The sequence below is a fragment of the Anopheles aquasalis genome, chromosome Y, assembly GCF_943734665.1.
Source record: "Anopheles aquasalis chromosome Y, idAnoAquaMG_Q_19, whole genome shotgun sequence".
Taxonomy (NCBI): Eukaryota; Metazoa; Arthropoda; class Insecta; order Diptera; family Culicidae; genus Anopheles; species Anopheles aquasalis.
Genome location: NC_064879.1, coordinates 6148826 through 6176325, shown reverse-complemented (window position 1 = coordinate 6176325; position 27500 = coordinate 6148826). Strand labels below are relative to the sequence as shown.

The 27500-nt window shown below is 43.2% G+C and overlaps 6 protein-coding genes across 25 annotated transcripts in view; 2 read left to right on the top strand and 4 right to left on the bottom strand.

Moving 5' to 3' along the window:
* The window catches only part of LOC126579560 (uncharacterized), a 5109-nt gene extending 1103 nt beyond the window's left edge, over positions 1-4006 (bottom strand). For 4 of the 9 annotated variants that reach the window (XR_007608445.1, XR_007608449.1, XR_007608444.1 and 1 more), the window contains exon 1: positions 218-1012. Coding sequence is in view for 2 of the 9 variants with exons in the window: in XM_050242959.1 (XP_050098916.1) it covers positions 1428-1720; positions 1806-2703 (1191 nt within the window). In the remaining 7 variants the exon portion in view is untranslated. Of the gene's footprint in view, positions 1-217; positions 1028-1427; positions 1721-1805 lie in introns of those variants that run through there. The other 5 variants (XM_050242960.1, XR_007608447.1, XM_050242959.1 and 2 more) reach the window with 5 other exon arrangements.
* The window catches only part of LOC126579562 (uncharacterized), a 10408-nt gene extending 850 nt beyond the window's left edge, over positions 1-9558 (top strand). Inside the window, exons 1-5 of one of the 3 annotated variants that reach the window (XM_050242961.1) lie at positions 1067-1355; positions 4014-4399; positions 4479-4711; positions 8165-8353; positions 8424-9558. In XM_050242961.1, coding sequence (XP_050098918.1) covers positions 4042-4399; positions 4479-4711; positions 8165-8353; positions 8424-8636 — 993 coding nt within the window. In that variant the 5' untranslated portion in view covers positions 1067-1355; positions 4014-4041 and the 3' untranslated portion in view covers positions 8637-9558. Of the gene's footprint in view, positions 1-1066; positions 1356-1813; positions 1923-4013; positions 4400-4478; positions 4712-8164; positions 8354-8423 lie in introns of those variants that run through there. The other 2 variants (XM_050242962.1, XM_050242963.1) reach the window with 2 other exon arrangements.
* Positions 4729-7434, bottom strand: LOC126579563 (uncharacterized). 2 transcript variants are annotated; one of them, XM_050242964.1, is made up of 2 exons: positions 7332-7434; positions 4729-5968 (listed from the first exon to the last, which is right to left on the bottom strand). In XM_050242964.1, coding segments are annotated over exons 1-2 (972 nt in total). In that variant the 5' UTR covers positions 7333-7434; the 3' UTR covers positions 4729-4997. The 2 variants fall into 2 exon arrangements, with proteins under 2 accessions (XP_050098921.1, XP_050098923.1); XM_050242966.1 differs by lacking the exon at positions 7332-7434 and adding an exon at positions 6128-6240.
* On the bottom strand, positions 9505-15937 carry LOC126579559 (putative fatty acyl-CoA reductase CG5065). 3 transcript variants are annotated; one of them, XM_050242958.1, is made up of 5 exons: positions 15611-15663; positions 10781-11542; positions 10387-10702; positions 10176-10308; positions 9505-10106 (listed from the first exon to the last, which is right to left on the bottom strand). In XM_050242958.1, the coding sequence occupies exons 2-5, from the start codon at positions 11432-11434 to the stop codon at positions 9506-9508; spliced, it is 1704 nt and encodes a 567-aa protein (XP_050098915.1). In that variant the 5' UTR covers positions 11435-11542; positions 15611-15663; the 3' UTR covers position 9505. The 3 variants fall into 3 exon arrangements, with proteins under 3 accessions (XP_050098915.1, XP_050098913.1, XP_050098914.1); XM_050242956.1 differs by lacking the exons at positions 9505-10106; positions 10176-10308; positions 10387-10702; positions 10781-11542 and adding exons at positions 13835-14726; positions 14793-15536 and having other exon boundaries at positions 15611-15937; XM_050242957.1 differs by lacking the exons at positions 9505-10106; positions 10176-10308; positions 10387-10702; positions 10781-11542 and adding exons at positions 13835-14726; positions 14943-15536 and having other exon boundaries at positions 15611-15937.
* A 1727-nt stretch (positions 15938-17664) lies between these two features.
* LOC126579572 (uncharacterized) lies at positions 17665-21022 on the top strand. 2 transcript variants are annotated; one of them, XM_050242980.1, is made up of 5 exons: positions 17665-17929; positions 19663-19911; positions 19978-20316; positions 20401-20715; positions 20787-21022. In XM_050242980.1, exons 2-5 carry the CDS (start codon positions 19735-19737, stop codon positions 20901-20903), a joined length of 948 nt encoding a protein of 315 aa, XP_050098937.1. In that variant the 5' UTR covers positions 17665-17929; positions 19663-19734; the 3' UTR covers positions 20904-21022. The 2 variants fall into 2 exon arrangements, with proteins under 2 accessions (XP_050098937.1, XP_050098936.1); XM_050242979.1 differs by having other exon boundaries at positions 17666-17891.
* A 1502-nt stretch (positions 21023-22524) lies between these two features.
* LOC126579618 (protein kibra) overlaps positions 22525-27500 on the bottom strand; it is a 10816-nt gene continuing 5840 nt past the window's right edge. For all 6 annotated transcript variants that reach the window (XM_050243093.1, XM_050243090.1, XM_050243089.1 and 3 more), the window contains 5 exons: positions 25844-27500; positions 25485-25764; positions 25247-25410; positions 24848-25172; positions 22525-24776 (listed from right to left, as the gene is read on the bottom strand). The exon at positions 25844-27500 is cut by the window's right edge and continues 457 nt beyond it. In XM_050243093.1, coding sequence (XP_050099050.1) covers positions 24380-24776; positions 24848-25172; positions 25247-25410; positions 25485-25764; positions 25844-27500 — 2823 coding nt within the window. In that variant the 3' untranslated portion in view covers positions 22525-24379. The remainder of the gene's footprint in view (positions 24777-24847; positions 25173-25246; positions 25411-25484; positions 25765-25843) is intronic.

The following is a 27500-nucleotide window of genomic DNA, read 5'->3' as shown; positions in this document are numbered from 1 at the left end:
GTATACGATTAGCAGAAAGAAATTATTGATGCACAATCAGGACGCTATAACTGTTTTTCAGATGCTCGATGCTCGATGTAAACAGAACGCCAGCTGTCGACCACAAAAATGCACTCGACAGTAGTCGATCGTGAACACAAACAAGAACACAAAATGAACCAAATGACTCATCGCCTAGAGGCCATCGTAATCGCAAGTTACAGAATAAGCACCTTACCCTTCATGTATACCCGGCTATAGCACTTTTTTTCGTTTTTGCTTTTTTTTGTTTTTTGACATTTCGTGGATTGTTTACGTTCATCACCAAACCAGCGTTTGCGTTTGAATCCGAAAAAGCGCAATGGTTTTATCAGGTATATTATCTACTTTTGCTCGTTTAAATGACACATTTTCTACTTTTAGAACAAACGAGCAGCCCCGCTGTGCCCAACAACGTGGCACAGCAGTGGCCGAAAACGCAGGCTATCTCTGATTCTGAAACGAGTGGGAAAGGCCCGGATCCGGCTTCCAGCGATAGCCGGTTACTGTCGGCTTAGACTATTGGTTAAAGGACAAAAGGACGGAGACGATCGGAGTGTGATGGACAATCACATCAGCGCTACATGCTCAGTGCATCCAAAGGAGGGTGTTGTCGCGTGTCCGACCAGATATCCGGCAAAGGTGAAACCTCTTCGCTTGTTTCGAACACGGAGCAGCAAGGAGTAGGAGTGGGTTCTTCTGCCCGAATAAAGGCAGCTCCAGCGCGCTTTGTTCATCATATAAGAACACTGGCTCGGCAGATCGTCTGCCAATCGCGAGGCGCATTCAAAGGAAGAGTGATAAGGAAGAGTTTGCCAAACGGAGCTACGCAAAATCTATAAGGCATCTTAAAACCACCAATGCAGAACAATCAGAGCACTGAAAAACTGGACCGAAACTGGCAAACGCAACCAAAACATATACACGAACTGTCAGTTTTTTCATTCATTTTTCCAATCGTCGCGAGCGATTTTGTTCGATATGACTTCAACTGTTTCCTATAGACACTTTGTTCGGGATGACTTCACCTGTTTCCTATACACACTTTGAGAACGGCCTTAATAAGCCTTCCTATTAGGCCTTTTTAAGACCCTACTAAGGAGCTGTCTGTTGATAAGGATGGATAGTCCTATAGTTAGTTTATAACGATTTTACAAAGCATATACACGATATTGATAAGCCGCGGTATATCCTGTGATTTTAATGGAATCCAAAGCGACAGCAGCATACCAAAAATAAAAGTTGCGATATTTGTTTTGTTGTGAAAAATAATCACTCGATAGTGAAATAATATCAAGAAATAGCCCATTGCTTGATAATTTCCTGTTATCCTTGGGGTAAGTACCAGACGAATTTAGTTTCTTGAATACAATTTCCCTTTCTTTGCCACTACAACGCAGTACACTCACCAGATAGCTGGGATTGATATTGGGCACTACCGTGGAATGGTTATCATAATTGAACGACTTTATCACTCCATGCAGCTCGTTGTAGTACTGTAAACAGCTAGAGGGAGCCTGAGGATGAATGAGCTGTAGTAACAGCAACAATGAAGTTGTAGTATTGATGATTGAAGGATTTGTTTGGCTAGGTCGACCTACCTGCGTTACCTTTACCAAGAATGCTCTCGGTGATTTTCTGCTATTGAAATGAGCGGTAAGATATATCTGGCGTGAGTATGTAGTATCGATGTCCAGGTATACTGCATAAATGTACATAAATGAAGAAAGTTTAAGAATAGAGAGCGTACATTAATGATCGTTTTTGTTTCAGTTACGGTATCGTACTGTGCTGACCGCTATTGATGCCACAAAGTAGAGGATAAGCCCGATTGTCGTTCTGCACTGAAATGACGAAAATATCGTCCAGACAATTGCCGTGCTGCGCTGGCTGCAACTCGAATAGTATGAACTCTAGCATCACTTGCCTTACAGTTTGCTCTATGGTAACGGTGAAGCTGCACGGTATCGTTGAGATTACATCCGACGTGAAAGACGCGTGAAAGAAACTCACATTCTGCTCCGTTTGAGTATTGCAACCATATTGAACTGCAACAATTAACAAACGAATAATCATAATCAGGGTTATGAACAAATTCAAGAGAGCAAACATAGAAAATGACGGTTTACAAACGCAACAAACACCATATACCGGCGAGCAAAGGTCCATCGCGATGCCTCGCTGCTGTTGGCATTCCTGTTCATTTAAGCAGATACCGGTCAAGCCAACGAGCTTTGATCCGTTTCCCGGTATGCACGGTATCTTAGGAGATGAAACGATATTAAACATATTCATCAACAATCCGATAGACGGCTTAGAATGTGACCCAGTCAATAATCCGCTAAGCAGGTGTTGTGGTAGATTGATAATAGGTGTTTTCGTGACGTTTGCTGGGTACGTTTTAGTTCTGTTGCCAGGTTTTACTGGGTTGTATCGCAAACCGTAAATTGCTTTGTAATCGATGTAGGGTTGCCTGCGGCTTATTGGTTTAGGAATCGATTGATCGGGTGCCAAGAGTTCATTCGAGTGTCGACGAATTGTAAATGCACTGTAGCTATACCGGGGCCGCGTATCTGATAGCCACCGTCGATTAAGACTCGCGCTATTATCGTCGTTACTGCAGGACAATCGACCGATACAACCATACTCTAGAAATACTAGCAAAGCAACCCATAAGGAACTCATCGTCGCTGTTTATTCTTGCTCGTCCTGTATTGTTGCCACCATTCAACCTAATTGATTTAATTGCTAACTATGCAATAACTGTTAAACTGTTTTTAACGGATTTTTTTGTAATATTTTTCGAATTTAACGCTACCAGTGTATGTAGATCAAGATCTACCGCGAGTCCGCGCTGCAGCACTGTACTATTGTTACTGTGATTAACATCCAAACTCTGAAACAAGTTTTTACTGTCGCCTTACATATTTACAGATAATTCTTTCCAGGGTGTTAACATTTAGACTAAAGAAACAGATCGTAACGAATGCATTGTGTAAGATCTGTATCGGTTCTGAACGTTGTGCTGCAAGGCAGAAGCTACTCATTACACACTCTTACGCCAGCAACAATTAAGTAGTGACGATTGACGACAATTATGTGTGCAATTAGGGCTTGAATAGCTTTCATCAACTGAAAGTGCTGGGCCAAGTTGTCTTAATAAGTAAAAGTTGAATGGAAAACGCATTAAATTCATGCTCCAAATATAGGCAAAAGTACACGTACTCCCGAACACGAATGAAGCGATCGCTTGAGTCTGCTTTTGACACTATTCAGTTTTACACTTCAGACTGCTACAGTTATTTGTTTTTAAGGGAATAATATTTTGTAGAAGATGTCATGGATCACGGTATCACACGCATCGAACGAAAAAATACTATTTAATTATAATTAAATATAGGTATAACATCTTATACTGAAACAATATGGTTTGTTCGTAATGTCACTGATATGATAGGCATTTACAATATGATTCACATTAATTTTACATGGAAATTGCAACAACATCCAGAACGAATAGAGTAGGGAGAGAGTATGCATGATCATCACCCATGTCGGTGACATCATGAAGATCAACTGGACCATACAACGAATTGATTGCTTAACCAACTGCGAGCGAATTTATTTTATTTTCAATGTTATCTATTGCATCAGTGTTACGAATCAAAGTGATATATGACATGTAATGTTAAAAGCATCCACTGTGTTTTGCTTGCTTGTACGGTCCAGAGTTCCTCTTCGTTGTTGTGACGAGATTACCAATTCTAACCTTGCTGTTCCTGTCGTTGATTGGGCATGGGGTTTATTCGCATATTTAAACAGCCAACACCCAAACTCCAGCAGTTGCACTATATCTGAATTAAAACGCTTTGTAATCCTTGTTTTTTTGTGGAGCAAAGTGATTTTGATTTTGTTTTGATTTTGTGTTCACGCATCTTAAATAACGTAATTAAACGATTGAAGATAGTGTGACTAATGCTTGTTGATCTTCTTAGCTGTAAAGCATAATCAAACACAAAGGCAATGGGTTCTGAACAGTCAGCGCAATTGCATCAACAACAAGTAGCAGATTGCCATGTCAGTGATAGTAGTAATCTACGGAGTGGAAATCTTCATCGGAACTCTGGTAATGCCTCCTCGATGCGAAGCACTTCATCAACAGCAATGACTAGTTCCAAGCTCCAGCGTGGTAACACGATTGCTGTACCAGGATCCGGATTATCATCGGGAAATGATCCATCAAATGATAGGAACAATTTGCCACTGGCTGTCGTACCGTCTTCCCCCTATATATGTGACTCTCGTCCCGTTTCTCCTCCGATGAGTGTCTGCTCAGATTCGGAACTACCTTACATATCGTACACCGACAAACCGATAGGAGGTAAGACAATATTAGATCACTAGTCCATTGGAAATAGAATGCAAAAAAGTCTACTTTTCAAATGTACGATGTTTCTTAGATTCACCCAAACTACGAAACAAGCAACAGGGCAAAGTAAATTCACGACCCAACAGTACGCTCATTATGAATCGCTCCGCTGCATCGCAGCCAGAGCACAATGCTGATCTTTTGGATAGAGGTGGCCGACTTCGAGCCAGGCCCATGTCTGGCGGTCACAACATCGTAATCGTTAAATCGGCAACCATCAAAGAGGTTGGCATAGAGAAGGATGATGATATTCTACGATTAAAGGTAAGGAGCTTCCCTCTTCTGTTGCCAGCAAGTTCTTTACTTGTGAACTAAAATTTATAATAAATATTAACGAAGCCTCTGTAGAACATAATGCTTTATAACTGTCACAACGCTGCTGCACAACCTTACCACTTTGCCTGTGGGATTTTAAGCTAGCAAAACCATGCCCTTTCAACGAAGCGCTACGCTGTCCATACGATGCAAAAATGGTTAGTTTAAGATTTAGTAATCATCGGTGTATGCCGTCGTGTGAATACGAATATGGTCCTGCGGCTACGTTGGCTTGTTATAGATTTGGTAATCCAACGCCCACGCGTGTCGTCGCCGAGTCACGCACAGTAAGCGGTTTCCTGGTTGCACCACTGTCATCGGCTGTGGTACATCCATTGTGGAAGTTTATACTGGACCGAAGGTGCCGCTGTGAGTGCCGTTTGTGCTCCGGCAAGGCCGTTGATGGCGATGTACGGGAATACCAGTCGTTAAGCTCACTAGACCTGCTGCTCGATTGATCGTCCTCTAAATCATCGCCCCCGTGCATGCTGGATGGCTGACTTCGCTGCGAGTAGGAGTCGATCGTAGGGTAAGGGTCGGTCATGCCGTCCTGCAGTACCGTAGCAGTCGTTACCCAGCCGTTTTCAGTCTTAGCAAATGACTGTTTTTCCGATGGCCGCTTGGAGCGATGGTGTGATGGTGTACTGGTTGTGGTGTCGATGTAATCGTAGAACTCGATCTTGGACTGCATCGCGCTGAGTCGCTTGCTGCGGGCCGCCTCACCCGTCTCTCGTTCCGATGGCTGACGACGCAGTGGTTGATCAATCCGTAGGTTCTCATTTATTCCCAATCGTTGTTGCTTACCGATTGGTTTTCCGATCGATTCCACATCGTTGTAGATTTGAATGTTTGATCGGGTAGGCCTCTGCGAATGATGATATGGGCTCGCTTGATCGTTTATATTTCTCATGTAATGTTGTTGGCGGCATTGATCGTTATTATGGTCGTTAGCTTCGTTTGCTTGCCTGTTGATTGTAGACGGTAAATTGCCATTGCCTGCTAGCAAGGCCTCGACTGATGGTTGCTTCTTCAGCGACTCTGAGGGCTCGACAGTGGAATCATCGGGCCAGTAAAAGTGAGTTTTCTGTCGATCAGGCCGGTCAACCATTCCTTTATTCATCATACCTTCTGTCAGTCCACTGAAGAACTTTTGTTGTGCCATGCTGCGTAAAGACAGTAGAACAGGGGGATGGCCGTAGCAACACACTTTTTGAAGAAATAGCGACAGAGGAGGAGAGGAATAGCGACAGAGGAATAGAGGAACAGAATGTTAAAAAGGAATGATGGAGTAGAAAAAAAAATTATGTCATTCTTTCTGCTCGGCCCGAATTTCACGTTTTCCAGATATTTATCACTTGTGCTCACCGGTGTGCACCAATGCAAAACAATATCAACTCGTGTTGGGAATTAATCTTGTCCCTAATCGTTTGACACACGATTGCTTTACTGTGATTCTACGTCTATCTCGTACAAGCAACTGGGCCCGAATAATAACTGTTGTGGAGCATGCAGAATGATGGCTAAAATAATACCCCTGCACCCTTCCTCTCTCCTCTCTTTCTTTCTTTCTCTCTCTCTCTCTCTCTCCCTCGGTCTCTCTTTCTCTCCTTCCTCTCTCCTCTTTACCGGTTGCACGATTAACGTAATGCACAAAACACCTTATTCCATAGCGCAGATCGTTAACCGCTTCACCATAACAAACACGTGCGAATGATCTGCGGTTGACGAATTAAGTAAGCTTCACTGGCTACATTTTTTATGTTATGTGAGCTTCCAACGATCCAATCGAGATGAAAAAATGCGATCATAATGCAATAGAGACAGGGTGTGCAATCGTCGAAGTGAGTAAGAGAGACAGAGAAAGAGATCGTTATGCGGGAACCTCCAACGCAGACTCTACCATGCATGGGGCAAGTCCGCGGTGTTGCTAGCATCTACATGTGTATACGCCAAGTGTGGGCTGCATTTGGAACCCTACCATCCTTTTCCGTTGAAAAGGCTTCTTATGGGCATAGGTTGTGCGTAGCAAAATTTTGAACCTGTCCAAACCTCAAATATATTTCATAGCGTGAGTACATGAGAATGGAAACACATTCTGAGTTGCTTCTCTAAAAATGAAATAACATCTGCAGCATAAAAAAGCAAAAAAAGTATAAAAGCAAGCTACAGCAGATTAAATATACGGCTCGTCCATCATTATTTACGTAAAAAAAGCTACAGCAGATTACTTTGAATACTGAAATAATGTGTGCTCTTAATTTGTGCAATGACACATTCTCTGCGTTTGTTCCTCTCGTCAGTTACCTGGCTTCTCCTCCATTCATCTCAAAACAGCTGCGGGATCAGACTATTAAAAACCGAAATCTAAGCCATCGACGGAAAAAAGTGGTAAAAAATTTTCGAAGATTTTCTTGTTTTGCATTTGCGATTGCGTGTTTGAGATTAGCTATACGCGAGAATTCGAAACGAAATTAAATGATTTTGTTTCTGTTTTAATTTTAGTGTTGGTGCAAGTTGAATTATTTAATTTTAATATATTCGTATTTATATTCGTAATATACGTACTTACTGTATAGTTACTGCAAAGCGAAAAATATGCAACAATCTTATAGATTAACATTATTTGTGTTTCGCCTAGCACATGATCGTACAGCTGTACGGATACTCTAAATCTACCCACGTCGATGTGAAACAATGACCTCACCGGTCTGAACAGTGTCAAAAATGCTCAGCCAGTCCACCTCCTCCCATAGCAGTTAAGGATGTGTGTGTGATAGAGCTCGCTTCACGGCCTTCTTTGACCATTTTAGCCAATGGTAAACTGTAAAATCTCGAAGGCCGACGTGCCAGGTCTAAGCTGTCCAAGCTAGTATCTTTACGTTCTCGCTTTTATGCCACGAGAAACAATCGCCCACCGTCGCAGAGAAACATTCTTTCACACGGAATGTTTCAGCTAAACCACCCACACATTGCCTGATTGAAATGGATACAAGACAGCAACAAGATGCGTTACTCACTGCATTGCATTTCATTTTTAGCGTTTGTCCTCGTAAACTCTCATCTTTTCTGTCTCCATATCTCCGTTCTCAATTCACTTTTCATCAAACAAATTCTAAATGATCACTCTTTTACTCTTAATTTCCACTTAATTGTCTGTGTCATAATACCACGTTTACGTTAAGTCCTTGGTTTATTTTTCCACGTTCAAACTATCTCATTGTGCGTGTCCGCAAGATAAATGGATTCGTTGAGTGGAGATGTGGATACTTGTTTTTTTACTAAGCTTTTTTTATTACTAAAGCAGAACAACTGCTAGTCGTATGAGACTTCCAAATTTGGAATTTTCATCATCCATTATATTTATCTTAAAAAACATTACATTCTTTTCGTCTCCACTTTCAGAATGTTCCCATGTTTTTACCAGTGATGCGTGGTACACTTTCATTGCCAGCGATTCGTGAACCAGACGTGCTCGAGCGACTTCAGCAAACCCATTTAGTGAACATGTGCAGTCGTTTGCAACTACATTTTAACACCTGTGCTTTGCATGTATCATCCGAGCAACAGCAGATCACTAACAGCATCAAAGAAGTAAGCAAGATTATGTTCTACATACCATATCTGTTTTAATGCTTTTATTATTTACATCGCATCTTTTCAGGTAGACCAAGAGATATCGAGCGCTTTAGCACAGTTAGTACAAAAGCAGAAGTTGTATACATCGTACGCTGAAACCTTCTCCAAGATACGACTGATTTCGCAACAGTTGACGCGTTGCAACGACATTCTTAATCAAAATATTGAAAGCATGGAATATCTGAACAATTTGCTGAATGTAGAAGAGCGACTTGAGCCTTTTGTATGGAAGACCTAGTAGTTTGTGAGAAATAACAACCCCTTCAATTGCTCATGCGTCTGAATTGCATTCGTTATTGCTAGGAAAACACATGAAAACTCGTATCCAATCTTTGTCAAATATGATTCTAAATTGCATATGAATTTATTTCTCCATCAGTAGATTTGTCTTTTTTTTAACTGTGTATAATGTGTTTAGTTTGAGATGAACGTGATTCGCCCATGAAGATTACCGTGATGTATAGAACCATTAAACATTTTTAATTTCAGCACATAGTACCGCAATGTGTCAACCAATGGAATCAACTAATCTAAAGTTGCGTCTAAACGAGAGCGAATGTTCAGCGAACGGTTCGCGATGAAGTTTATTTTTACGTCATACCCATACAAGTGCGCGAAAACTTCATCGCGAACTATTCGCTGAACATTCGCGCTCGTTTAGACGCAACTTTAAGGTCTCAAAGTCAATCAAGTTCATGCCAACCGGTAAACGTTAAAGAGTAGAGCCAGAATTTTAGGATGTGGCATAAAGAATATAGAGAAAATGGAAACGTGTAGAAGAAAGGACAAGAGACTAGTGCAGCCAAAAGTAAAGCTACTTTAATGATTTCGCTTGGGATATAATCAAGTGGATTACTCAAGAGCCTGGTACACAGTTGATCGATCTTAGCTGTTTGAAAATTAAAATTTTCGTATCGCATGCAATATTAATAGTGATTTTATGATTTGATACACGTCTACGGATCCTGTGTGCCGGTGTCTTAAACCCTACTATTGGAGTAATTGTACTCATTCTATTAGTTCTAAAACAGAATTAAAGCATCCTTATTAGTCGCGTTCATTCACTGAAAGTGGTAAAATAGTGGTTGGCATCGGTTGTGGAACCAACTAGACTCGATGCCATCGTAACATTTCTGCGCAAATATAGTAAATGAATAACAGTGCCCCGAGTTGTAGCAGCCGTTTGATCAAGAATAATCGTTGTAGTTTTTTGCGTGCTTGCTCCATGCTGTCCAGCTCATCCTTTAACACAAACCGCCGGATACCGAGCATGTAAGCCTCAATGTAAGACTCCCATTCGAGCCCTGTAACGTCGCACTTGAACTCGCCGCCTGCAACGTCTTGCCGGACTAAGGTACCCAAGCGGCGTAGATTGTCATTACGGAACGTCCATTCGTGCATGGCGAAGAACTCACCGGTTTCGGCTGCCTTTTGAAAGCGCTTTGCGATCTTCGCCATGATTGGTTTGGTGCCCTGTACTCGCATCAGTACATCGAAAAGGTAAGCCGGTAAAAAGTGTAGCAGCAGCTCGACCAGCTTGTGTATGAATCGATTTGTACGGAACCGAAAGCCCGGGCACAGCATTACGTACTTCGTTGGGTTACGAACAGCACACTGCTGGGTGATACGCCCGTACTCATGCCACTTGATGCCGTTGATCTGTCCCGATGTACAGTTATAGACTTGTATCGATGGTGCTTCGGAATGGCTGACGATTATGAAAGTCATTTAGTATTTTGCGAAGAAACAGCTACATTTACCGGCCTAGTTGACCTACCTTGCTTGGGCAGTTTGCCAAGCTGCTGCAATCAGCGTATTGCATACAATGTCTACTGGTATTACGTCCATGGTACATCGCTCATCGCACATGATGCTGCTTATGGTACCGCGACCAATCTCCATCATGATGCCTGCCTCAGGGGAGCCGAAAATGAAATAGGCAAATCAGTGTGAGTCAGTGCCATTTCAATCATCTACGAGCTACCTACCCGTGATGCCGTACACGTTGTCGATCCAGCCCGGGTACGGTTCGGCTACGGCACCGGTCACAATGGAGGGCCGTACGATACAGAGTGGTAGCCGACTTGCATACTCGGCCACCAACTGCTCCGTCACCGATTTTGTTAGCGTGTACGTGTTGGGGTGCATGCCCTGGAGCTTGCTTCCGATCGCATTAATCACGTCTCCCGGAAGCATCTGGATACACTGAATGAACTGGTTCGGATCCATCGGCGACGGGTATACAATTTCATCGACCACGCTCCTACAAGGATTACTATAGGCGGTCGAGACGTGCACTACGCTCTTCGGGCAGAAATTGAGATTTCGGTGAGTTAGATTCATTGCATTGCAGTGATCGAATAGCGCAACTATTGCACTTACCTCTAGCTGATGCATGTTGACGCACAGATCGAGTATGCGTTTGGTACCAACCGTGTTAAGACTGGCTGCTTCGATCAGCCCTTCGTTGAAGCGTACGGTGGCGGCTACGTGAAACACTATGTTCACGTGCTCTATCAGTAAAAGTCGATCGCACTCTTTAAGCCCCAGCTGAGGCATCGAAATGTCGCCACCGATGCACACAATCTTCTCCAGCAGCTGCGGTGTCTTATCACGCAGCCGATCAAAAACACCGTGCTTGATAAATTCGCGAAATCGTTGTTCACTGGTTAGACCGCGTTTAGGGCGCAACAGAATGTAGATCGTACGCAGGCCGCTGCACGCCCGAAGCAGCTTCTCAATCAACACCTTACCCAGGAACCCAGTGCCACCGGTCACGAATGCACTCTTACCATCGTAGAAAGGTCGCAGCGAATTGGTTATCGCAGTGTGGCGACCACTAAATTCTTGAGGATCATCTAGCGGATTGCTCTGAGCGTTGTTGTTCTGATCGACCAGCGGTTGACTTGTGTATCCCTTCGGCCAGTGTTCCTTTTCGGAGAATGCATAGGATATGGTTGTCATGTTTACTGCTTCCAGTGCAGAATTCTGCCCCTCGAGCGCCGATGTCGAAGTCAATGTGTCACAAACGAGCATCAACCCCTCCGCTCTGCTACTGACGAATGAAAACCTAATGTGTAGAACGCGATCACGATTCTGTTACGCTCTATTTAGCCGGCTTCTGAATAGGCCCTGAGTACTTCCCTGTATGAGGGGTGAGAGATACCAATTTATGTCAGTCATAGGTAATTCCCCAACAACGGCAGATTTCGGGCGCCATCTAAATGTCTATATCACACACACACACACACAAAATACTAAAATCACCTAATTACCAAACATATGATTTATCGCATTCTCATGTACGTTTAAAAAATCCTAATTATTAATCGCATATTCAACCATTAGAGGATCAGACTTGTGGATATGGAGCAGGGTATCAACGAGTACAATGTTAGTGCGTAAGATGCAGTAGCTGGACTTTACGTAACGGACATCGCCTTCCCATCATTTTGGTTCGAATCATGTTTGCTTACATCGGTCGTTGCTTACATCGCCAGATATCGAATAGCGCTACGGAGTTGGTAAAAATATATGTGTATTCAGAGCATAACGGTTCACTTTTAAGGGATAACCGGACATGCATATGGGTATCCTATCACCCTCCTCGTCCCAGCTATCCGGCGCGTTCTGATTTAGCTTTCTCATTTACACAGAGAAAAGAAGGGACAGAGAGAGAGAGAGATTTTTTCTATTTGAAATGACACAGTAATGAAACATCATTTCCAAGCTTTCCTAATTTCAATATTTAGCTATAAAAGATAACTGGAATGCTTTTGCCAGCAAGGGGAGTTCTTGTGGTGCTTCTCGGCAATTTATCGTATGCCATTAGACAGGTCTGCTAACCGGTCCTCTTCAACAACCGTCGCACTGTGCTTGACGAAGCTCGGTTTTCTGCGGTTGATTGGTTTCTATCGGCAAGGCGTAGGTTGGACCTTCATTATCGTCGATTTCACATGCAAGTATTTTGCTAGTAAGACGACTCCTTGGCGTGTTCGTCCTGAACCTCGCCCAAGGTTGGGCCAACCTTGCGGGTTGATCGTATGTGTTGGGTAGACTTTTCCTCGCCAACTCACGTGTGCAAACGAAAAAAATCACATACGTACACACACTCCATCACACACACGAAAATTCAGACGGACAAACACGCACATATTCCTACCGTTGATCGAACCGTTGATCGGTTTCTCCGATTACTACGCTCCTCGAAAACGCCCTCCGGGTTCCTTGGGGTCTGTTTGCAGTGCCTGCCGAAAGACAACTGACCACTAGGTTGATTGGTCTGAACTGATGCACCCGACCGATGCCGTTGCAACCCTCTTGCCAAAGCTATTGCCATTGGCCACCCCATTCCATGCTGGTACATGCCGATACGGCCTCTTGCATGCTAAAACCATCTCCACCCGCCTCACTCTCTCCCCTAGTGAATACCAGTTTTCCGAGCGAGCGCTGCTTAGTCCAGGGGTATAGTTAGGTAACCTAGAAGAAGTGGTACAGGTAGCAGGGAATTCGACTATTTACGCTTGCAGCAAAGAAGCAATCGCCGGGCCGACTGTTGGACGGTCCGCCAATCGCCCATTCGTAACCAAGATCCTTTTACGACCGAAAAGCTTGTTCCCAAGAACCATGCGCCGAAATGGCTGCCGGGAAATTTATGGGACCAACCCACTAAACCTATTTGTTGGATTCTCCGTTACTATCCGTCTGCGGTATGCCTGTTTCCAGAAAACGCGCATTCGGGTAGGCTTCTAGTGGCCGAAGGTGCTAACGCTTGTTCTGTGTACCAACCGTTACCGATTAAGTAACCCTTGCTGCCTGCAGGCCCTTTCGATTAGTTGATCCCTCGGGGTGTATGTACCATGTCAATAATGTATCTTCATGGGATCGAATCGTACCGGGTACCCCATAAGCGCAACTTTTAGCATGCGCGTACGTGAGTGTGTCAGACACAGACAGAGAGAGACATAGAGAGAGAGAGAGAGAGAGAGAGAGAGAAAGAGAGGGGTTTGTGTGTGCGATATTACGCAAAGTGCAAGTGAAACACTCATTTTCCACGCTTAGATGCGTTCGGCGGATTGCGACAGGTTTTGCTAACTGCATTTTACTGCATTGCCCGATTGGATATCTAGTAAAGTGTTAATAGCTGACGAAACAGCGATTCACTCACAAAACTAGTTCCGACCCCGAGTGCTCGAGAGTAGCATAGCTTGATAACTGCCAGGAGAATGTGGTGGATGTATATATTCCGAGCAACTGCTACTCCGGCTGGCAGGCTTTCATTCGGTTACCTTTCGCTAAGTCATGATGTCTGCCTCCTCGTTGCTCACGCCGACTCTGCCGCCATCCCCTCTCCCAGTCGTGAACGTGAGTAATACATTTCATGGATAGCTCAATGCATCGCAATACTTGGTTGGCTTCGCAAAGAGTGAAAAGCACTTCCTGATCGGGGCCTGTCTAGGCTAGTTTTACTTTATTCATAACAAGGTGCCTCCACCATTAGCATAATCGATGGATATTACTTTGAATGTGCCCCAAACACTTGCAACGTGATGGGCCCCTGATTTTTAAGACTGTGACCCAAACGCTAATCCATGCTCGGTCTCATGAAGGACTAGTCGCTCATGCCAGCGGGGTGGGACATTGCGTAGCAGCAGGCTGCCGCCGAGTCGATGCACTTCCTTACTGAGATTATCCAGCGCTCGGCAGGCTGTGAAGTCCATCAACGTCATCCGACAACAGTCGAGTACAATCGGTAGATCGGTGGTTCCATCCAGGTGTACCTGCTGCAACACGAGAGACCGAAGACGATCGACGCCCGGATAGAGTAGGCCATGCTCCACCCGAATGAGACGGTAGCTGAAACGCTGGTCGTGTTCGTGGACTGTCTGACATTCCACTCGGAGCCATACAAAATTGGCCAGTGGCTGAACCAAACTAATCACCATCCCGCCCAGCAGCCCAATCTCAATGCCAGCCACCAGACAAAGGGCAAAGCAGCAGCACCAGGCTAGCAGATCGTAGCGAAAGCCGGCACGCCAAAGCTTCGCCAGGATGCCAGGATCTAGCATGGGGGATACTGCTGCTATCAGGACCGCCGCCAATGTTGCCCGTGGTATGTAGTAGAAGTACGGTGTTAAGATGCCGAGCGCGAGCAGGCAAAGGAGCGCACTGTACAGACCGGACAGTGGTGTACGGACACCGCTCGCGTGGCTGACGGCCGATCGGGTAAATGCGCCAGTGGTCGGCATCGACCGGAAGCACGACCCGATGATATTACAAAGTCCCAGAGCGATCATCTCCTGGGTTGCGTCGACTGGCTGGCCCGATGCTGGAATAAGAAACAGAAAATCACTGAGGTGAGGTGAACCGACCGACAAAACCTTAATGCACTAACAAAAGGCTTTTCCAATGGCAACGTTGGCCAAAATGGCAACAAGTGGCACAAGTACAGGTCCACTGCCCAAATCCGTTACAATGTCGAAGAAACTAACGGTGGTATTGCCCACTACGATGTCTTGTATTGGTAGCTGGAAAGAGGGAATACCCGATTCAACCCTGCCAGAAAGCTGCCAAGGAACAGCCGACCCAGTGTTGCTGCCACCATCGATCCAGTAAGACAGCAAGGCAGAGCCAAGTACAGCGATTGCGTTACGAGCCAGAGCCACATACCACAGCAGACGAGAGCAACGGTGCCAGCGTTGAGTTGATGCTGGGACTAGCTTTGGTAGTTGCTGGAGTATCACCAGGAGCAGAATGCAGACGAAACCGACGCTGCTGTCTGGGACGGTGGCTTCCGTGTACCGACGGCTTACGTCAAGCAGCGTCGGCAATATGCCTCCTTCAGCCATTGCCCCTACTGGTTTGGGTACCCCCAGTAGGTTGCGTAATTGTGTTCCAATGATGATTAGGGCAGTGGCAGACGTGAAGGCTGACGTCACCGGTTCCGAGATGAGGCAGATCAGGAAGCCGAGGCGTGCAGCACCCATCAACAGCTCTACAATCCCGGCTGTGCACGCAAGCACAACGACGTACTGCGGTGGATGGTTCGCCGCATATTGATAAGTTAGCAATGCCATCAGACTCGTCGGTCCAATCGAGACCTCTTTTACCGTTCCAAGAAAGGCATACACCACCGATCCTTGATTGACGCCAGGAAATTAGGTAATTAGGGTGATTGCAGATATCAACGGGAAGCCGAATCCAAGTATTTACCAACGAGCGCTGCGTACAATCCGTACTGCGAAGGTAAACCGGCGATGGTAGCATAAGCGATACTCTGCGGAATCATCGTTAGACCAAGTGTAACGCCCGCTATCATGTCTGCTAGTAAATCAACCCGGCTATAACGCCTTGTCCATCGTAGTATCGGCAGCCAATGGCCCGGCGCACATCCTTCTCTACCGCTGTACCGCAAGCTCCGACGGCTAGAGTTGTGAGTCCGGTCGCTATCTTTTCGGGCTACGCGAATTACTGGTTGACTTTCCGGTGGTCCTTTCAACACGTGGAGCTCCACTCTTTCTGCCATTTCGCAAGTCACGCAAGCTGGCCAGCAAGCACTCTGCAGCTTTCCTAATCATAAACAGGATAGCATTGTTAAATTCACTGCAACCACTCCGCTGCTCTATCACTGTGCATCTTGTGCAGCACTTTCTTCCACGACACGGTTTCTTTGATAGCATCGTACGAGAATAAGATCTTACCAGAACAAAGAATATAGAGGGTGTAGAATTGCTGGAGGTTATCGCTGTTATCATCTGTGCACCAGATACCATCTTCTTAGCGATATAGTTACACCATACATGCTTGGGCGACTGTTATGTAGAAACTCGTTATGTATGAATAGAGCTGTATGTATAGCTATATATAGTAAGCGTATGATTTATATGCCTAAAGAAGTTTCAAACTTGAATGTATGTGCTTCTATGAAGGAGAGAAGGAATTAGGCTAATGAGCAGTATGTTTCACATGCGTTTATTGGTACAGTTGGAGCATTGTGTTGCTTTGCCGCTATAATAAAGCGTTTAAATTTTAGTAGAAACATCATAAATATTTCTATTTAGGAGAATCATCGTTAGGTTAGTTATCTTTAACAATTACATTTACGACTACATGGTGCGCACCTTGTACAGGGTGTGCCATCAGGCGGTACCCCCTTTTAAAGTTGAATAACTCACCAGTTTTAATTAGGTTAGTCTATGCCATTTATTGTCGCCTTCAGTCGGAATACAAAAATCGGCCCATATCCCAAAATCGGGGCAATTTCAGCTCCAATATTTGCTTTAAGTTGTTTCATAGCCTTCAATATGTTTGCAAAAACCTAATTTTTCAAACAGACCCTCAGAAAAAAAAACCAGCGCCGTCATAAGCGGCAAAGGAGGAATCCACCATTTCTTCATCGTCCATTGCACGATCGTAGTTTCCACTATAGACTGATTATTTTCAATGTAGAGTGTGACAATTTCAGTCAGCTCTTGTAACGTGAACTAAACGATAACTAAAATGGCATAGACTGAAGTTTCAGAAATAGGCCTATTAGTCCAAATCGCTTGAAAACTGACAGAGTTATTCGAGTTTAAAATAGGGTACCGCCTGATGACGCACCCTGTAGAAGAAGAGCTGTTAACTGGGGTGAAGGCGTTACTTTTTCACTGTCAATTGATGTTACATTGGTAGCTTTTCTCATAACAAAACGATTTAATGTTTAAATTTCTGCGACATTTAGATTAATAACTAATGGCAGAATTTTAAATAATTAGCGCCCGGTAGTTTTTTGAAGAATTGGCGCCAAAATATTTCAGTACTTTACAAGACATAGACACCTTTCGTGGAATAAAATGGCCCGTTCCGTACAAATTGCATGATAGATATATTTTGTACCGACTTTATTAAGTTAAGAACGTTACCTGGTACATCCCCTTCACCTCTTCAAGATTGCTCAAAAGATTCTTTTCTAATTTCGATTCTAATTTCGTCATGATATGGTTATGTGTTGAGGGTATTTGTTAAATTAAGGGAAATGTTTGATCTATCTGGAAGGTAGGAAGTAGAGACACGGACGTACTAGGGATTTAATCATTCTCGACCTGATTTGTAGAGAAAGAGAGAGCTCTGCTCTGGAACATCACAAGGATTATCTCTTGGTAATATCAAAAATATCATGAGAACGTAATTTCTTCCATACAATTTTGCTAAACTGGTGGAAAAGGCACTCATTTTGGTTTTTTTTGTGAGGGCATGCTCGGTGTAAGCTCATAACTAGAGAGCGCAGGCGCACCATTGCACTAACTAGATCACTGTGCATCAGCGGCCTACGACGACAACGAGCAACACAGCCAGTCTGGACCTGTCATTTTAGTGGTGAAGCAGGCAAACGCATCAGTAATACGCTGGTGCACTGATTCCGATAGCTGTTACTGTTGAGGTCGTAGAAGTTTTCTGCGGTGTTCAGCTTTTCTGCGACAGGCTGTTGGTTGAAGATCGATTAAGCCACTTGGTAAGACCGCATTAAGGAATCATATCTGTGCTGTCCGTGTAAGTACATCACGCTGAGTGTAACAGAACTGTATACAATCAACATCCGCGTATACATTCCTAAGCTTCGTCTATGCATTAATGGAGGCTTCCCGAAACCGCTTGGAATATTGCGTGCACAATCAACCTGCTCTCCCGATCGTCTACGTAAAACGATAAAGATACAGAATGGCCCACGAACCGTATTCAGAGGTTGGGGAAAGTTAGTACCTGGCACTAAAAATAGAGAAGTTCGGAGGGCGGTTAAAGACATGCTGCTGTATTGAATACCGGCAAATGGAACGGGCGTAACGTGTGAACGTAACGGGCACGTGTTTGTCGACATGGTGTAAAGTATCAGTGAAATCTGAAGGATTTGCCGATTGAAAAAAAACGTCGAAGTTTCTTCTATGGACTGTGATTGCAGTTTTTGTAAGGAGTTTCAGTTCGAATGCCAAGCAATTGGATATGGATGAAGTAATGCGGGCGATCGAGCTGGTGAAAAGAGCGAGACCAGACGAGGAATGTCGGCAGATTTTTCCATGTATCGAACCATCCTGATCTATTGTAGGGTGGAGTCAAGGGATTTGATTTTTTTGGTAAAGTGGAGCAAGATTTTTTCCTCGAATGAAAAGCAAACAAAACACACGCCTCACTCCACTGTACACATACCAGTGTCACAGAGGCTATTTATAGTCTAAATTTTGGGACCGCTCCGCCTGTGCTGGTGGTACCGGTGCTACGCCAATGCTGCACAATTCCGGGTGGCCTAAATGGTCGGCAGGTGAATTCGAGCGGATCAGCATTTTCAACGATCAAACGTTGATGGTGCTTGATCAAGATAGAATTAACTGGGTTCTTCTTTATCCTGGTGAATCAATTTACATATTTATTTTATCCAGGCAGTTGTAGCCATTTATTACTTTGTACATGCTACAATTCGAAGCCATTTTGGGAGATGTGCAGTGTGGTTTTCTAGTGTAGTTTTCTATTTCAAATGCTGTGACTCATCAAGAACGCAACGATCAGTTCTAACGTCATTGCATATGCGCGAAATCATTCCATCGCCGTATGTTGAATCAAATGCGCTGTATTGGTAAAATTAGATAGTAAGATAGTCTAAATTCTTCTTCATCATTTTTGTTAATGCCACATGTTCATGATTCTTAGGATGCATATGGATGATTCATAGCATTTTTTCCAAATTTAAAACAATTCATACTGGTGCAATAGGTTAATAATATGGTGTAACATATTTATATGCCGCTATTAGTAACACTGCCATCTACAAAATAAAGCTGGCAAAAATAGTATGAAATATGTAATGAACAAAAATGCCCAGGTATAAGCCCACGATTTTTTCTCTCTAAATCCATTAAGAATTTGTCTCCTTTACCCTTTAAAGACTCTTCTAGAAGGTTACAATGATTACATACAATGCAATGAAATTTGTCTTTTTGAATCTAGATTGAACATTTAGCATAAATTTACGCAGTTTCCAGTATTCTGTCCAAAACGATCTATTGTGGGAATTATTTGGATTTTTCGAGCCCTTGTCTCATCCTGACTTAAACTACTTGCGATAAGGCTGGGTAAATGAAAATTATTGCATTTTTATATTACTGACGCATGTTCCTTTACACCAATTTCCAGTTTACCGCTTTTATCAATTGCTTTTGTATTCCTACTTCTTTATCATCGATTTAATAACTGTGTTTCATGCAATGTTAATTATTGCATTATTGGTGGCTTAGGGTCTGTCGAATTTTGATCATATCTTCATCGAACATCATAAAAACTCATCTCCCAAACCGTGACTGAAAGCGATGTCGGACACAGAAGCTGACGCACATGGTAGCACTAACAATGATCGCGCTACTGTAGCAAACGGTTCGCATTTGCTGCCATCACAGAAGGTTCTCGAAGAAGAAGAAGCAGAAAGATTGGCAGAAGAGGAACGCAAGCGTAACCGTGAACCACCGATTATCTTCAATGAGGTCGATGTTAGTACTTCCAGTAAATCTATCTTACGACTCCCAGTTAATAACTGTTCGTTGTCTGTTGTATAGTCCAAATTGGAGTTGGAGCGATTGGTTGACTTCGTGGACGGGAAGTTGTCGGAGGAGGAACAGGAAGCGGTCGATCAACTCCACCAATATCTCTTACTAGGCGAGGGTGCCTGGACATTTGGCGATTGTTTTCTCGTGTTCGTCGGACGCATCTTCCGCGATCAGCAGTGTTTCTCGACAGATGTGCGCGTCCATTTATTGCGAGCTTTGGCGAATGCTGCGCTTAAGGAAGACATCATACTGCTCTTACACCAGGACAGGAAGGAACATGTGCTGATGAACTTTGCCCAGGATATCGATCGTCATCCTCCCGAGGAACAGCAGTCGATCGCACTGTTTGTAAGAATTGTTTTCGTACGCGCAGAATATTAGTAAAATTAACCAATTGTTCTGAGTTGTACGTACAAATTGTATATCACGCAGATGTGCAACCTGTTCGAGAATAACAACGCATCTGAATGGCTGCTGTACATCTCGGAGTGGAACTACAATGGGCAGACGACATCAAATATACGAGCCACTACGAAGGTGGCAGTGCATTGCCTTTTAGCCACCTGTCCTCGCCTGCAAGACATCGGTACTGCACTGGTGCATAACATCGCTTGCAAAGAGGTGAAAACGGTAGTGTTTGACGATGTAGCGGTCGAAATCTCGATGGCGCTGCTCCAGTTCTTCAATAACTGTCCCACCGAGGAGCATTTGTTTCGTACGATGAAGGCACTGGCAAAGTTTGTGCAGGTAAGTGAATGCACCGCGGTATGTGTTTGTTAGCCGAGACTTGAGATACTAATATGAAAGAGATTTCGTAGGTATCGCCAGATGTGCCGCAATTCGTGCAGATGATCGGTCCGCATCCGAAAAACTTTAAGGGTAAAAGTGAACGGATCGATGCTCTGATCGAACAGATCAGCAAGAAAGTTCGCTAGGTGCTCCTGCTCATATATAATCGCAGCAACCTGATTGTCTACAGTGCCGAAAAACTCCATTTCATTACCGAACATGCAAATAAATTGTATTGCAGAGCAAAAGACAAAGCAGGAACGAATGTGAACTGGTTACGTTGATGTTTTATGTCGAATTCGGCAGCTATAATTACACTTTTTAATCTGCATATATACCCAAACACTCCATGGTTGTCGAATCCACTCGAAAGAAAAATAATGAATCTATGGGGATTCACAATCGCTCATACGAACAACATAACATAACCATAATATAATAACTACTAAACTAACAAAACTTAAACAGAAATATACATTCAATCACATTCTTTTCATGATCTGTGGATGGCAATAATCAACAATCTTATGAACATACGTTCAATAATAGGTTCTTTCTGATCTACTCATCCGCTACCCTGTTGTATGATGCAGTAACATATTCCCCGAGTACCAAATATTGGGTTCAGATTTTCACAAAAATCATCAAAACTGAGCCTTTTATTATCCGAACTAGGCTTAGCCCCCATAGTTTTTAGTTAAATAGTTTTTTAGCTATTTGATGGAGGGCCTAGGGATGTTCTGGAAAAATTCGTTATCAGGTACAGGTAGTTAATCATTTGTTTAAGATTCTGCCTACATTTTGATATACATTTGATTTTCCGCCCTCATTTTCTTTGGAACTAACACTCTATAGTACCTATTGTGGTTTTCGAACGTTCGACAACTCGATTGAAATATCTCGAACCGATTTGAGCCAAAATTGGCATTGCAGCTTTCCGTTCGAGTAGCCCAAGCGAGAATAAATGAGACAGCACTATTTTTTTAATTGAACGAGAGCGAGAGGCATACATCGCCAACATCGCCCAACATCACAGCAACCGGTAGTTATGGTGATGCTGTTGGAAATTAACAGCGGCCGAGAGCGAGTTCGTTCAGCGGATGCAAAACAATCCTTTTTAAAATCATGATTTTGGCATATCACACTTTACTGATAGTGTAGTGAAAGTAGTGATAGTGATAAGAAATATCACAGTTTATCGGCAAGTGTTTTGTACCCTGAAGATTTGCCTCCTGCACCATATTTTGCAGTGCATTCGAAACCTCAGTGACTCTTTCCGCAAGTAAAAGTTGACGGAATATTTTTTCTCGAATTCGAGACGCCGTTCGAAAACCATAATGCAATGAGTCCTCGATCGTTCGAGTGAATTCATTCATCCATCTTAAGGAGTTGTCGAACGGGAGCTCGATTGGGTGCTGTAATGTGAAAATGACGTTCGAGTGAACTTCTGTCGAACGTTCGAAAACCACAATAGGTACTTATAACTTCTGTATATAGTATAGAACGTTGCAGAATCTGCTATCTGCAGATAATCTTATAGAAACATCCAAAACACATCGTCAAGCGCTAGGGGCTCTCAAAAGAGCTCCCAAATCAGCTCTCCCCAGATAATGTGCCGCAGATATTGAAGCCTGTCTGATAATTTCAGATATAAAAATGTGGACACAATGTACCCTATCCTATACGACAAAACTGATCTCTATATATATATTACATTCTGTGTATTCAGCGAAACCGAGAATCAAAGATGATGAACAACTGCATTCATTTGGGATTCTATATTTTCTCTTTTTATTAAAATCGTTTGTTTTTACTATTGTTAAAAGTTTACTTTTCAATCCTAAGTGCAAAACATTTGCACATGTTTACTGCACACATATAACAAAGATAATTGATAATATGGATTGTACGAAATATACAAACTAAGTTACTCCCCCATTTTATTGTCCCTGTGGACGAACGTGACAGTATTATCCAGATTGTTGTTTGTATCCAACTAACTTTACGATGGACTCATAAAAATTCACCCAACAACGCATGACAAACAGAAACGAATGAGTATAAACCAAAATCTCTTTAAGCTAGTAAAGGCATAAATTAACTGAATTTTCGAATTAGTGAAAAGTAAAAACGATAGAAAATATGTAGTTTAAAAAAAGGGTGACAGGGATTGCAGTGAAGAATTAATAAACTTTGTATCGCACGAGAACGAATAAAAATCAGTCGAATAATAATAGGCAATACACTGAATATTAAACATAATATTATTAAAAACATATTCTAAAATTGAAAATATCCATCGTCAGACATAACAAAGTTGATACATTTTTCGCTATTGCACGATTCGATTTGATTTTCAAACCAGCTGCATTCATACGCGCACGGGTTACCTTATAGATTTTTACAACAAAAAAGATTAAAAAACAGGGTTAGCTAATGTTCTTAGGCTGACGCTGGCGCAGATTAACAACATTGTTTTTTAGCATTGCATTGTGAATTACAGCTTCCTTCCAGGCATTCTTGACGAGTTTCTGTAAACCTGCTTCAACATTTGGACTTTTGATTTTTAACACCTTTGTTCAAACCTCACTAACAAACTTCACTCAAGCTTTAGCTAGCAATACCATTCATGTAACATTCGAAAGTATGCGTGTAAGTTATATTTCTAAATTAAACGGCGGATGTTGGATGCCAGCATTCAACAACTAACGCAACAATTATGCTCTGTTTCACCACAAACTTTCACATTGAATAAAGTTTGATTCATTGATGGATCTGATTCAGTGTAGCATTCTACACTCGAGACATTATTGGGAAAACGAGTTTTCATGAGCGTGGCAAAAACGGACGCAATCATTCTTTTTGAATAATCAAACATTTTTTAGGTTTGGCATTTTAGAAAAGTTAAAATTTTGTATAAGTGTCATGTTACAACATAAAAGTAATTTTAAACTTGATCGTTCCCTTACACCATTGCCACATTATAACTGAAACTAATATGTCCAAAGGTGGTTTCACATCGAGCGCGTTTTTCAATACGCCAGAGTTGGCGTTTTTTGACGCAAAAGCTTAAACTCGCTGCTCACACCGAGATTGTACGCAGGTCGATCGAAATCACACGAAAAAAACCAACATCTCGATACCAGCAGCTTATCGAATGATCAAAAATAGTTTAATCTACTCACAAATGGAATAACTACTGTGACTTGAAACCATTCATGCCAAAACAATAGCAAAATTCAAGAGCAACGCTGGATTGTTTCGTAGCCGCCTACAGATGATTCAGAAAACGCCACAAACCGGGGGATTTCCACAGATTAAAAAAAACACTTACTTTAAGCTCAATGAGAAGCTCCTAAAAAAAGTTGCGATTTTCGCGTGTGAACACTTGCCTATATTTTGGTTTGATACAAACGGGTTTTGACCACTTGCGTCAAAAAACGCTCGCAAAACGCTCTCGATGTGAAACCAGCTTAATAAATTTAGTAGGCTCTTCGATCGATTCTTAAAAAAAGGAAAGATTAACGATACTGATTGTTTGGGCGTAAATTAGGTAAGTATGAAGCATATGATACAGATAATGAGAGAGACACGAGTAAGACATTCCTTATTGCCATCAGCGTCAAACTTGCACACCTAACGTTCGATCGACATTGTCATAAGAGACAGTGCCAGTAGCTTTGTTGACACTCTTCTCTTGACTGGTACTAGATTCATTCGCGTTTGGCACAATTGCTTCAACCGAGTCACAGTTCGTCGGTGTCATAGTACCTCCTTCGACCTCGTCAGCATTGATTGATTCTTTTGATATGTTTTCGCACAATTGAATACTATGGGTTTGCAAATTGACAGTTGAACAGGGATTATATGTGACTGCCATCGACGTAAACGCCTTTGCTTCTCCTGAAAACCCTATCAAGTGTGATTCCATGCCGCACGCTTCGCCATTTTGTAGAAATATATCCGATGGTAGCTCCGGTACCGATACACCACGTCTCGTAAAGAAAGCCATCTTTTCCCTAGAGTATGAAGAAATGATACAGATAAGCGAAATATGGCCACCAGCGATTCAATATGTTTCCTATCTTACTGAAATGATATCGAATCTAACTTGCCCTTGCCGACTTTAGTCTTGCGCAACTTGTATATCTCTTTGGATGTTTTCATCAACAGTTTAGCTAGTTGACGTTCTTCAGGTGTTGCTGTATTCACGCTTTTCACGAGTCTCAAAAAATCTTCATTTTCCAAGGCCCAGGTTGCAACCTTAACATCGTTATTATCACGAGCTTGCTCTAATCGATACTTCAACTCTCGTAACCGCCCGATCTCGTCGGTCAAAGTTTCGAGCTTCGTTTGTTGCGCCTTCAGGTCGAGTTCCAGATCTAGACTCGTGCGTGGCACTGCAGGATGCATTTCTAACATAATAAAAAAACAATAGAAACCCCATTTCACAGCAAAACACTGAAAAGGTAGTAGCAGTGAAACTTACTGTGGTATAGAGCTTTTGAGACACGGTTATGATAGCGAAGAGAGCGTCGCTCAACAGAACCCCGCTTAAACGGATGAGGCGTCACGGGATTGTTGAAATGCATGGCAGAGTCTGAGTCGCTCCGGTTCAACCGGCATACGTATCGGGTCTTACTAGCTACGGCACTACGATTAGAGATAAAAGACAGAATTAAAAACGGGATCAATAATGATACTTACATTATATTGAGACAGCCTACCTTGGGGAAAAGGTTTGTGATCGTTTTACCAACCGATCATCGATAATCGATGCCTCCTCGATTGTAGCAGAAGTAGAGGACCGATGAGCACCAGAATGGTGACTTTGCAATCGCCTGCGGCTCCGTTCCGGCAAGAAGGCACACTCGGTGTTCGTTTCCTTGTCAGCCAGCTCGACGGCCAGAATTGACACGTGCTTGTTTTCTTCATGGCAATCATCCCGACTAACTACAGTCCCCCTAACACAATTCATATAATCCTTTATCATTCGATCAGCATCATCTATAACGAAACGAGAATATATTAAGTAAAGAGAATAAGCAATTTAACTAGAACACTCCTGATGTTTTCATTAAGTTACCTGCACTTACACCTTGCCCCTGCCACTGAGTCGCTGTGGACTCCGATGTTTCTCCTTGATTACCGGACTTAACATAACTTTCTACAATGTTTTCTTTAGTTATATTTCTTTTCAAATGCGATGCTCTATGCTCCGGTTGCACCTTGTCAGAGCATTCTTCTTCAATGTTCTCTTCTGCATATACATGCTCATTTTCATTTTCATCTTCATCATCGTCATCGTCATCGTCGTCCTCGTCATCGTTATTCGAAAGTTCATCTGCCAACTCCATCACTGATTGTAGCTCATCCTGGCATTGGTTGCGCGTTAATGTGGACGTTTGGGAAGATGATATAATGGTAGATTCATCCGATGATTCTTCCTTAATTCCAACAACCACAGACGAGCTACCGCTGCTTCCCTCAATCTGATCAGTCTCGCTCATTGATTTACGGCTTATGATGTTATACCACTTGCTGGTCGCATCAGTAAGGCTGAATTCTGCCAAGCTAATCTGGGCACTTCCAACCCAATCTTCTCTTTGTCCAACAAGCACCATCACCTTCACATGCAAAGATTTTGTATAAATCTTCTCCAAGGGCAACTGAAGCACAAGTACCGTTTGGAAAATTGGCTTCGCAAAGTCCGTTACTGTGTCGGTGCGGATATGATGGGATGCCATCGACGAGCTTATTGGTAAAAGTATTGCCCGAATAAATAACTGACAGTTTTCCGGAAGGAATAGGGCTGTTAGGTTTCGTCCTTTCTCAATCGAAATGCAGAGCGTGTTGTCGTCACTTGTATACCGAATGCCGATCTGCACTTGGGCGCAGTCCTTAGCCAATAAAAGAGCCCGAGAGGCTTCAAACACACCGGAATCACCGGCCACCGACTCATCACTGATCGTGGTCGAAACAGAGCGTGTGTTCGAGGTGGACGACGAACGACTTAATAGAACAGCCGGTGCAATGTCTAGGTAAGATGGTTTTTCATATATTGGCGACAGAGGCGCGATGCCAAGTTGTTTTATTTTTAGATCCTGCAGCTGCTCATCCAAGCGCTGCCGATCGAAGTTGTACTCGCACGAACTGTAACTGGGAGCAACCATCGGAGGAGGTAACGCGCTTCCACTCGTACCCGTCGCTAATTTGATAGTTGCATTGCCTGTAAATGTTACAACATTCGCAGCATAGCCTGATCCATTCTCACACCCTGTTCCCCATTCATGTTTCATAGGAGATGCAGGGGGTGTCTCGGCGGAGAGGCTGCTACGTGGGGACAACGACACCTCAGAACTTGGATGAAACAAATGTTGCACTCGTCTGTTCATATCGACCGTATCAATCTGGGGATCGGTCGAAAGCGGGTCGCCGTATATGTCAGTGAAGCTGATTCCACTTAGCGAACCCTTGCTCGATGTAGTTGACAAAGAACCGATGCTAGAACTGCTGCTTATCGACAACGTGCTGGCCGACAGCGACTTTAATTGAATCTCTAGATGTGTGAACTCCTTGAGAGCTTCGAGCAGTTGTTGCAGCAAGGCTTGTTTCTCTTCGTGCAGTTTTAAACGATTAGCGATGCATTGATTCGATTCCTCATACGCCATATTTAGATCCGCTTCCAGTTGACGACACACGCTCTGGATACGCCGCATTTCCGAATGTGAGCGCGATTTGGG

Bases quoted from the DNA above. Each gene is read 5' to 3' on its own strand.
- LOC126579572 (XM_050242980.1), top strand. From the start codon at position 19,735: ATGTCGGACACAGAAGCTGACGCACATGGTAGCACTAACAATGATCGC. The intron at 19,912-19,977 runs GTTAGTACTTCC...TCTGTTGTATAG, and splicing joins TTATCTTCAATGAGGTCGAT to TCCAAATTGGAGTTGGAGCG. The intron at 20,716-20,786 runs GTAAGTGAATGC...GAGATTTCGTAG, and splicing joins CACTGGCAAAGTTTGTGCAG to GTATCGCCAGATGTGCCGCA.
- LOC126579559 (XM_050242956.1), bottom strand. From the start codon at position 15,923: ATGGCAGAAAGAGTGGAGCTCCACGTGTTGAAAGGACCACCGGAAAGT. The intron at 15,537-15,610 runs GTAAATACTTGG...GCGTCAATCAAG, and splicing joins ATTGTACGCAGCGCTCGTTG to GATCGGTGGTGTATGCCTTT. The intron at 14,727-14,792 runs GTTAGTGCATTA...TTCTTATTCCAG, and splicing joins TGCCATTGGAAAAGCCTTTT to CATCGGGCCAGCCAGTCGAC.